This window comes from Telopea speciosissima, chromosome 1, assembly GCF_018873765.1.
Source record: "Telopea speciosissima isolate NSW1024214 ecotype Mountain lineage chromosome 1, Tspe_v1, whole genome shotgun sequence".
In the NCBI taxonomy this organism is placed as follows: Eukaryota; Viridiplantae; Streptophyta; class Magnoliopsida; order Proteales; family Proteaceae; genus Telopea; species Telopea speciosissima.
Window position 1 is genome coordinate 65,509,710 of NC_057916.1, and position 11,953 is coordinate 65,521,662.

Sequence of the window (11,953 nt, forward strand, 5' to 3'; positions counted from 1 at the left end):
AACCAATTGCAACCTACTGCAATAAAGCTCCTTGGAGATGGTACCGGCTTACACCAAGCACCATCATGATATGAAGAACACCCAAATTCAACACAGACTTTACCTGTAGGCTCGATGCAAATCTCTCCTGATTGGGACAACATATCCACCACGGATTGTGAAATAATATTGTTACGTCTCCTCTCATCAACAACTAAGATGGCTGTGCTCCCATTGGGTAGACGAACTTGGGTCTTGAAAACGAAGGGAGGTGGGTCTTTCAAGGCTTGGTTGGAGTTTCCCTCCACCATAGCTCTGATACTAATTTAATGTAGTCCTAGGTAGGAGTAATCCCACTAGGAACCAGGGTAATAGGATCTCTTAACAAGGCTGGCCGATTGGGACAGCTTAGGCTAATTAGGGCAGAATTAGGGTTATGGTTAGGGTTTCGACTTAGGGTTTTATTTGATAATGATGTGCAGAATTTTATGAGTCTAATGGTATAAGTTGGATCAAATTTGGTTGAGGTTGGAATTCTAGGGTTTTGGGTAGGATGCCTTATGAAAATGGACTGTTTGTAAGATCTAGGGTTCAGGGGCAGATTTTAGGAAAGAGGTTTATAGGGTATTAATGGGCAGGTCTAGGGGGGGTATTTTGGTATAAAGAAGTTAGGGTTTGGATGAGTTACAAAATTCTGCAATTTAGGGCAGAATTGGATTTAGGGTTTTAGGGTTCTAATGGATCTATGGATTAATGGAAGGGATGATAATAGGAGTAGATGGAGCTTAGGTTAGAGGATTAGAAGAAGAAGGTTAAATGCTGAATTAATAAACTACTTACTTGAAAGATTAAATCTTCAATGGTAGCAGCTTTGAAGAACTAGAAGAAGGACCTCCTGATCTACAAGATGCAAGGAGTCGATCGGAGTCCACCAATCCCTTCACCTTGATATTACCCACAAGGTAGCCTTGATATTACTCACAAGGTTCACTCAACAGAGCAGAGCAGCAGCTATGGCAGCAAACAAAAGCTTTTTCATTAATCAAATTCGTGTCCAATGCTGGCCTCCCTTACAAACTTATATAGAAGACTCAAAAATAGACTTAGACACTAAAAAGGAATGGCCTAACCTTATCCCTAACCTATTAGGCAACTTAAACTGACTAGGAAACTCAAATAGACTCAAAATAGAGTCCTAATGACTTAAAAACAACTTAAAACTACTTAAAATAAAAGAAGATTCCCTACTAGCCAATAGGATATAAGAACCTCTTAGCCAATAGGATCACTTCACTTAAATTAGACCAATTGAACCAATTGGATGCAACCAATTTAAACCGGTTCAATTAAAAACACAAAATAAAAACTAAGTATTGGGCTAATCCCGTATGCAACCTATATACCCCTATTTCAGGCCCACTAAAGTGGCCTAATACATAGAAAACCCTTGGGAACAAAGGCCCAACATATATATATCGCAGCCTTACACTTATTCCCAATGAAACAAGCCCTATTTGATGATGAATCTGCATCACCCTGCTTCACAAGAGAGGCTTTTTTCAAGTTTTGAACCCGCAACCAACAGGTTGCAATAGCGCAACTTAACTGTTGGGCCAAGGCTTGCCCACTATGAACTGAACTAATATATTGCCCATAAAATTCTGAGATTCAAACAGAATTTCAGGGTGAAGTAAATCAAAATTCTAAGAAGCAAAATGGTCTTAATTTCCAGCAGATATAGTAGGAACATGTAATAAAACAGAACTGAAAATTAGACACGACAGTATCTGCAGGGTAGTAGGGTTGATTAGATCTAACCTAAAACTCTTAAATGGCAAGATAGATAGCATAGATGTTTATAGCCCCAATTTTAATGTTCTTGATGATCCATCACAATAGAGGGAAAATTGCAAGAAATTTATAGATAAATTTGGGGCATACTTCAAGCGGTATTAACAATGATCAATAATATAAGGTTACTGAGAGCAAACAGGTAATTACCTCAGATTTCCTTTTCAGTTCCACCTATCTGATTACCCTTGCGCAGAGCTGCTTCACCCTCTAATGTAGAGCATGTGACTTCCCTGCAAACAAATACATCGATCGGTGCACAAGAACCTTCTTACAAATTAAAATCCAAGCAATGCTGTCAACTTTTGTCACCCAATCAGAATTCCAGCAGAGGAGGATCTTTTCAGCCCCGCATTGGGTTCTTTTGCAGACACGAATACCATTATGTTTGATTTTCATAGAGCAAGCTTCTGGCTTGCGCCATGACCATACTTGATGCCACAAACTGTCATGTTCTATCTCCATAAAGTCTTTCCCGTTGAGGCTGCATGGATACATCTCAATGGATTCCTTCAGTTACCAGAGGATTCCTGCATTTAATTGAAGTTGACTTGATTCTTAACTATTGATGGGAACAGACAAAAGGTTGAACAGCTCAGTGTATTATATTTAACAAGTGTTTGCACTGTTGAAGTTAATTGTTGCTGAGAGAGTGAGAATGAGTCTAAAGTAGACACAACAATGTTGGCTATTCATTTGTTACAATTTTCTGATTGTTACTAGTCCTATAATACTAGCTCACACTAGGATGAGGAAACCAGATGACACTTACATTATAAGCCTAAAATGGCTTGGGCACAGGATCATAAAGCAGAGTAAGGGTGATCTGATTTACTTTAATTTGGAGCTTTGTTACCTTATCTGAAAAAATCACCCACTTCTGTGAAGCATCCATAGTTTTCTAGTCCACACAAGGTTAGGATTTAAAATCAGGCTTACAGCACTTCAGTTTGTCCTGCAAAGAGATTCAAAGATTCAACCCTTCTCTCACATGTCATGTGATAAGTAGAGGCCAGTGGGATGTTCTCAGCAAAGTTACCAGAGCTGCTCCTGATTCCAAGTTTTGCAGACAAGGTTTTCTTATAAGAGGTTCATGTTGAATATAGAATAATTATGTTACTACTGAAAGTAGATAACTTAGATTAGGCAGCATCCAGGGGTTTTCAACCCAGACAGCATTTCCAAACCACCAAAGGGGCTGGTTCCAGTTTGTCTTCAAGCACAGATAGAAAACAGAATGCAAAATGGCACAATACACTTTTTTTTTTGTGCTTCACCTTGACTACTACTTTTTGGCTATATAGGAGCTCATTGAAAATTGAGGAAATGATCAGATGTTCTACAACTGCTCTTTCACCTTTCTAGCTTTCCTTTGAGTTCTTGAACAGGAAACACTGTATGCTTTGGTAATACCTAAAATTAGTGTGCCCTACCAATCTTGATGTAAACAATGTAATGAGTACTTTCCTAGGACAAGCCCCATTATAACCTTCAGAGGTTGCCTGCTGATGATATTGTAACCATATGGGGGTAAAGATGGAAATAATCTGGAATATCTGTGGTATAAGATATTAAACGCTTTTCACCTACATATCAACTACACTTGATATGATGCTTCCTGACCTCTGATCTTTTCATAGATTATCTTTATTGAAATGAAACTGGTAGAACAAGACCTACCATCCATAAAATTTGTAACGGCTGCTATAGATGTAACTTGAAAAAGAGCAATCAGCAGCCAGGCGTGGATTCTTTGATATATTGCTGCAACCAACCCAGCTACCGAAGCAGCTGAAACTCTGACAAAAAAAGAATTGAGATCCATAACTCTTTTCTAACCACTTAAAGCCCAACTGCCCAAGTACTAAATGACTAAACTACCACTCCTCTCCCCCCCCCCCCTGGGAAATTCTTTTGGGACACTGTAATTCTAGATTGGAAAAATATAATTAATTTATTAACCATCTGTGATACTTGGAAACTATATGTGAAAAAGGCTTCTGTTTTTTTTTTTTTTTTTTTTTTTTTGGTAATAGTATATGTAAAAAATATTTGGAATGGCACCCACTAGCTGGATGAAGGTGACTAGTCATTACAAATTTACGACTATGATCAAAGTTAATACTTTGAAAAGTTACTGAATAGAAAAATAACCTGAAACTTATCACATAATGATAGAGTTACCCTTTAACTGAGAAGCTGCTCCACCTGGTTTCCTCTGATCCCACCACTGAAGACCACACCCTAAATCCCCAGTATTGACTCATAACAGTTACATGTTAGTGAAACAATAACATGAAACTGATATTGAAAACTACATTGCATTTACAGATAGATGAAAACAAAATGATTCTAAAATTAGAATATAAAACATGTAAAAGGATAAGCTTAATTTGTATACAATATTTTTGAGCAGGGGCTCGGCACACCCTCACCTGAAAGTGGGACAGCATGCCTCCAATTTTGTGTATAGATGGACTGCAAGGTCCTCTATTCAATTGGAAAGTTTCTGAAGGGACATACATAGGAGGTTATGCCCACATATGAGAGGATATTGAATCTCAGACTAAAATTTGGCATATGGCCAATCCACATTCCTAAACACCCAATAGGCAGAATTTCCAGATCACCCTTCCAATACAAGGCATGTCGATCTACCTCCGGGTGCTGGAATATTTTTCCAACAATATTTACACAACTAAACCATTTCATTTCCATAATCAAATATATAGGAAAGTATGTAATATAACAGGAAACATCCCAGAAACACTAATTTGATCAGCATTTTACTACCATTTCTTCTCAAGCATCATCAACAGGTTTAACTGTAAATAAGGTTGTATCATATGATCAAGCATGAAGGGAAAGGGCATTCTTATTGCCATGTTCTTTTTTGCCTCATTGAAATGAGAAGTTGAGAACTTTTGAAAATTTTGAAGTAGGTCTCATGATGTTTCTCCCCTTGAAAATAAAAGATTCATTACTTCCACATAAAAACAATGAAATAATATCTACTACTGAAACTTAGGACGTATCCCTTGCAAGTGAGCATCATACTCAAAGGGGGGGGGGGGGGAATTGAAATACGATTAAACTGGCAGAGTTTAGCTAGATCTTAAATTTGGGCGATTGAATTCTGATATAAAGGGTCCAATTCTTTTCCATCACTCGTTAGTAAGCGAATGATAATATGATAAAATAATAGGTTGTGATTATAAAGATCAGAATGAGAAAAGAAATAACATCTCATTAATTTCAAAAAAATGATTTACATTATCGGTCTATATTCCTGATGTGATGCGAATGGTTAAAAAAAATGGATTCCAGAATAGACTAAAATGATCACAAACTTTTCTCAAGTGTTACATTGTTTAGGTAAAAGGACAGCTTGTATTAAAGTAAGAAGAAAAAAAACTAAAAAGGAGGAAATGAGGGCATACCCTGCCTCATACAAATAAAAAGGAAAAAAGGACCCACCTTCTGCATGGCCATTAATGGAAATCCCATAATCCCAAAAATTTTAAAAAAAGAAGAAAAAATCTATATCTAAGTCTACCTGATTTCTTAAGTGTTATATAATACCCAGAAGGATAAAGTTTTTGGGCAGCCAAAAAAAAGGTAATTAGAAAATTACCAACAATTGTTTGGGGAGGGGATGGAAGAATATTACAAGAAACAGTTACAAAAAGAATCAAATCAAACACAGAAATCAGGAAGATCAGAGAAGAAATCACTTAAATCTTGGTCCGAAAATGAAGAAGATAACTCATGTTGGCCGCAGATATTCTCCTCGACTTCGGGAAGAGCTTCAAAGATATCATCCATTTCTTGGTATGAAGATGAGGAAGAAGACAGCACCGGTAATTTGTTGCAGCAATTGGGAAGATCTTCAAAAATATTACCCATTTCATGTGATGAAAATGACACAGTCATATTGGTCAATCGACAGCAGATATTCTCCTTGAGCCGCTCCAAACGGCTCTTCAGAGACAGAAAATCCTCCATGGAACAGTATTTGTTAACATCTACTGTGTCCCACCAAAAGCCACCATCCTCCTTCACAATATCCGCTGGTTCATACTTCTCTAGGTAACGTTGTATAACAATGTCCGCAGGCGAACCATGTGAAGTGAACGTAAAAGGATTCCCAGCCGGAGAGAAGACCACAATGGCGGTTTGTACGTTGCAGAGATTCCCGAGTTCTGAAGCTTTGTGAAAGAGACCCTTGCGTCTCTTGGAGAAGGTCACATTCTTCTTTTTTTCGTTTTCTAACAGCTCAATATCGATCTTCCGTTTTCCCATTTCCTTTTTCAATTTCGTATCAAAAAGGAAAGCGAACGAAGCAAGAATTAACTAATCTGAAATAGGGTTTCAACGGAAATGAGAATTAGGGTTTTTTCATCTTCACTAGTTAACGATATCAGAGATAAGGAGTTTGGAGTTTGGACCGTTGAGACAGGAGATAAAAGATTTGACCAAGAACTAGCGGGAATACTAACACCCGCCTTACTGGTTTCTTTTAAATAACAATGGCGTAAATGACATAAACACCCTTAGCTTCAGCTGCTAAACTGCGTTGTTGGATTTTTGAATAGCACGAAGTCGTGAACAGGAACTTTTGAGTAGGCTTGTAAACGGATCAAATTCGGCTCGGATATGGATTGGATGTGATCGGATCCAGATATTTCCTAGCCGAATACAGATACTTCTAAACAGATTTGGATGTTGATCGAATTCGGATTTTCGACCATCCGTTTACATCTCTACTTTGTGTAATCCGAAGCTTCCTCCCCCTAGTGGATACATTTTACTCTCAATCCATAGCTCTTTGATCATGATTCTCTTTTCCTCATATTCTAAAACCTTTTGAATCTTCAAAAACCCTTAAGGTCATTATTTACTTAATTTTTTATTATTAAGTAATTGGATTTTTTTCAGGACGGATTTTTATCAGAGTATTCAAATTTTTTTCCAGATATCTCTAAATGAACATGAATGTCCTTAAACGGATATGGATGCGGATCGAATTTGGATTTTCAGTTATCCATTTACATCCCTACTTTTGAGTGGTTAGCCTTAGGGTATTTTTACCATCTCAAGTTCGGTGTACCTCCCAATGCTGCATCGGGCGGTGCACCTTAAAGTGCTTTTGTTTAAACCCCCAAACGCAAGTGCACAGTCCGATGCACCTTTTTAGGTGCACAAGGCGGTGCACCGGACATGAGAGGATAAAGATTCGGCCTTAGGTAAGGGTGTTAAACGGTCAAGATCGGTTTAAATTGTTTAATTAAATGGTCTCAATTTTGAAACCATAACCGAACCATTTATTAAGCGGTTTTACGATTTCGGTAAATAATTTCATTTTGATTTTGGCACAATATTTATGTACATCTAAGAGTGTTAAACGGTTTATTCAGTTAAGCTGTCCAGTTGGTTTAAACCGTTTAATTAAACGGACTCAATTTTGAAACCATAACCGAACCATTTATTAAATGGTTTCATGGTCGTTTTGGTTTAAATGGTTAGGTTTGGTTTCGGGAAATGGTTTCAATTTGATTTTGACAGCCTTAGCTTAGGTATTCCCTCCCTCTTCTTTCACCCCAATGAACGTGCACTAACATTGATACCCCTCACTTTCTTCTCAAATTCTAATGACAGAAAGAAGAAAAACAAAATCTACAATATGGTTTCAAATATCGGATCTGCTAGGGCTGCAACAGGTTCGGGATGGGCTGGACCGTTTAAAACCCTCAGCTCAACCCTGAGTCCCCTTAGCTAGGTCTAGGCCCTAACTTAGGGCCAGAAAAATTCAATCTTGCCCCACCCTTAGGGTCGGACCGGGCTGACCCTGATTGGCCCTAACCATGGAGGGAGGGGGAGGGGGAGGGAGATGCATGGGCTGGCTAGTCTGAGAATAAGAAAGAAAGAAAGAAAGACAGAAGAAATTTCTTATCCGGTTGGTGTTCTGAAATCCCGAATCAAGGTGGCCCTAGAGGAGGAAGAAGAAAGAAGAGGAAGAGCAAGAAGAAAAAAAGAAGAAGAAAGAAGAATAGCATAAGAAGAAACAATAGGAAGAAGAAGACAAGGTTGGGTTGGGCCGGGCCGGTCTCAACCCTGACCTCGCTCGGCCTTGACTCAGGGCCAAAAATTCCCAACCCTGACCTGCCCTCAAGGCTAGGGTATCTCAACTCAGGCCTTGTTCAGGCTTAGGGCAAACTCGAGCTGTCAAGGCCAAACTTGCACCCCTAGGATCTACCATATCCGTTGATGTATCAGGCCAATCCTATATCAGTAGAATGATTCTTAGGCCCGATATGGTATGATTTGTATTTCAATTTCAAAATATTTTCATGAAATAGTCAACAAAATAGATTTTGGTCAAGAAATTGAAATTGTTTCAGTTGTATCAATATGAAATATTTCAAGAATAAAAAAAGTCTATTTTATAGTTCAATTTCTAAGAATAGATTCTCCATATTTCTTTGGGAAGGGTGGTGGGGGTGGCAGGGGTGGGGCGGGACGAGACTGGGAAGGGAATGGTGGTGGTGGTGGTGGCGGTGGCAATGGCATGGAAGAGGGAGTGATGTCGGTAATGGCGGGGGTAGTGGGGGTGGTTGTGGTGGTGGTAGTGGTGTGGAAGTGGTGGCGGTGGTGGTGGCAGTGGGGTGTGGTGGTGAGATCAGTAGGAGAAGAAGAAGAAGGTAGGCGTTGTTTTTTTTAACATGAAACTGCTACTTTGCCCATCAAATTAACCATGTGCTCATTAAAGAGCAAAAATGAAATCAAATGAAATATAAATTCTGAAATAGCTCCTTAGCTATTCCATGTGATTTATATTTAACTGAAATAAGGTACAAAAATCAAACCAAATAGTTTCCGAAATAGAAATCGCCCCATGAATTTGAATCAAATCAGCCCTTAGTAAGAATAAATTTGTCCAAAAAATTAAGTGAAAAATGTCTAATACAGTCCGATACGATCAATAGTTATTGATATCGAATCAGCCGAGACCGATACAAATGCTGTTATCTCAAACCATGATCTAGATTGGTTTTCTAGGCGGCTGCTTAAAAGGGGTTTCCTAGGTGTACCAAATATCTTTTGTCTTACATGTCACACATTCACAGCTTGGATGGGTCCCAAATCTTATGAACAAGAAAATCTTCTGTTTCTCTCCAGACATGTTAAGTTTCAATCTAAATGGAGTTTGTGAAGTAGTAATATAAATCATAAAAAAAAGAAATCAAGGTTGCAAATTTATTCAATAGACAAACATGGAAAGGAATGCTTTGCATGGGAAATGCCAAATCAATGGAGCACATTTTACTTCAATGCCCTGTACATCACGGATCTCCCCTGTCAAAAGCTTCTATTGAACCCAAGTACATGTTTGGATTCTTTCTTATTCTTAATCCTATATGGTATTCCAAAGCACAAGATTTTCCCGGGCTAAATGTCAATCTGACCAGGTGAATGCAATCCAAAAAAAATTGAATGTCATGTGTATATACATTTATTTTACCAACAAAAACTAGAGGAGACAGAAGCCTAGCATCCAATGGTATGGAATAGGAGGAAGAAGAGAAACTGCATTTCTAATGCTTATGTCCTATACATACTTGAGGAGAAACTCTTCATAGAGATTCTTTTCCTAAAGAGAGAGATTTTGATATACTCCTCTCTCCTCTATATTGAGCAGAGAAACCGGAAACCTTAAGTACAGAACATGAAAAAAGAAGAAAAAGTAAAAGAAAGAAACAGAGCCATGAGGTTTTGGTATTTCAAATATTTCACTCGAGAAAGAACACGTCCCGAAGTTGAGCTCGAGTTTTGATTTTACTTCTGCTTTTGGTCGGGATAAAACCTGCAATACCAATTTACAAGGGAAATTTATAACCCATGTAAAATATATTTCCTTGAAACAAACACTTACAAAAATTTCCCCTGAAAAATAAATTTCACTTTACTTCACAATATTTGCATTCCCCTGACAACAAACCATAGCCTAGAGTATCATATTTCTAAGAAGCAGAATCCAGGGTGTAAAATTTAAAATGCATGAAATTATTTACAACCAAGTAATAGATATATATAAAAACTAACACACTGGAAGAAAGACAAGGATGCAAAATGCTCAATAAAGCCTCCAACTGTACTCAGCAGAACCACAGTAACTTCTCTTCTCCTTCACATTTCCTTCAGCATCATAAACTTGACCTATCTTATAATTGTAGTGATAAGTTAGCTCCTCCAAGGGAGGAATGTTCTCAGCAGCTAAGAACATTATGTGGGGGATTCTCTTGTCATCATGATCATAAAGAACATTTTGTGCATAAAGGTTTGGAGAACAACTATGGTTGATGAATCTTCCAACACTCCCACCCTGAGCTGCATTGATGGTGTAGCCCGAGACATCTTCGACAACTTCACAAGGACAAATTGGTTGCAGGTGATCTGGTATTACATTCGAGAGTCCCTCCCATAGAGTATGATCATTATAGTTATTTCCAATATCAAATAGATACTCATCTTTACCAGTTCTTTTCTCAGCCTCCTGATCTTGAAGCAGTTCCCCTGTATACTCACATACAAAACTTCCAGATGGGATGGATGTCAAGGATCTGACACCCCAGCCCCTCGATTCAGTCTTGAAAATCTCCAGCTGAAATTGGATTCCATGTTGGCCGACTCTGTTATAGCAAGAAGTAGGGCACCTGCAAGAAGGACCACACTCATAAACAAGAGGCTTCGCTTCTTCAATGGCCCCATTGTGGTTGAATGGGATCTCCCCTCCATTCTTGGCCGAACAGGAACATATCTTGGAATCCAAACAACCATTGGTGCAATCACATCCCTTAGAAGAAGTAGGATTGTACCAGTCAGGATATATCATCTTATCCATGTAAGTGAATGGCTGAGGTTTCTCATCATCAATGGTGTTCACAGCTCCAATGATCAGCTTCTTCTCTTTGCCTTGAGAAATATCTTCTACACAGAGACCCTCTCTAACTTTGGATTTTCTTGACTTCTTCAACTCTTTCCAAGCAAGCTCTGGCTGGCCAGGAATACTTCTCAACTTAAATTTAAAGACAGAAGTACCATAACAGCTTAATTCTGGCCAATAATCCTCCACTGTATAAAGCCCATCACAGATGTATGTCATAGTTATCTTACCCTTTGAATTCGCATAACCAGAGCTACTTGTGTCCTTAAATCCACGGGTAACCCTCACAACAGTTCCTTCATCAAAACTGTTCTTCAGTGCAAGGTTTCCTCATGTAAGCTCTTTATCTTTAGCTTGCTTTGGCTTCTTCCCACCCATTGGCCTTCCTCCTTGACCAGAATAAATCAATACATCAGAATTGTCGATGTCATCAGAGTAACCACCGGAGGCTACAACACTAGTGGCCAGATCTTTTCCATCTTTCTTCATGTATTGTATATCACTCTGCAACGGTCTATGAATTCCAACAATGGCAAGCTCAACCCTATAATGAAATTCATCACCTACTTGGACCCCAGGGACAGGACCTATGAATTACTCTGTGTTAACCCATTTGTTTTTCTTCTTGAGAACATTTGAAGCCTGTAGATATATCAGCTTCTTAGTGTTTCCTTGAGCTTTATTTGAATGAGCTTCCTCTTCCTGTAATAACTTCCGAATGATCACTTCAAAGAGACGTAGAGTCTCCATGACTTTTTCCCGGAACTTTAGCACTCTCTTGTGGTTTTTTATCCAGAAGAATGTTTACATCCTCTCGATAAGAATGAGAATTTCTCCCACAACATGGAGGGAAATCCCGCTTCACATATATGTTCCACCGCTTATACTTAAGAGAACCACCACTGGCATGGTTGTCCTCCAATGGTTGTCTCTTCATTGTCTCAGCAGTCTCAACTTCCCCCATCTCAATCAGGAAACAAAATTTAGGGAGGACAGAAATGACTGCACATATTTCCTTAACCTAATTAATCGGCCCCTGGGGAGAATGGTGATGGAGATGTATTGCGGCCTTCTCCTATTCATCAACTCGAACCTCATTCTTCTGCAGTTGATGTTACGGATCAGCCTCACTCTTCAGGCCAGCAGCTTTGCCCAGCATCTTCTGCCGATTGTCCTGTT

The 11,953-nt window shown here is 38.8% G+C and overlaps 1 protein-coding gene and 1 pseudogene across 1 annotated transcript; both read right to left on the reverse strand.

The window, feature by feature from the left end:
• Positions 1 to 5,526: 5,526 nt before the first annotated feature.
• Positions 5,527 to 6,132, reverse strand: LOC122653070 (floral homeotic protein APETALA 1-like). Its single transcript, XM_043847007.1, has one exon. It carries the CDS (start codon positions 6,130 to 6,132, stop codon positions 5,527 to 5,529), a length of 606 nt encoding a protein of 201 aa, XP_043702942.1.
• Positions 6,133 to 9,964: 3,832 nt separating this feature from the next.
• On the reverse strand, positions 9,965 to 11,738 carry LOC122653083 (annotated as a pseudogene).
• Positions 11,739 to 11,953: the final 215 nt, after the last annotated feature.

Coding starts and splice junctions, on each gene's coding strand:
- LOC122653070 (XM_043847007.1), bottom strand. CDS start 6,132: ATGGGAAAACGGAAGATCGATATTGAGCTGTTAGAAAACGAAAAAAAG.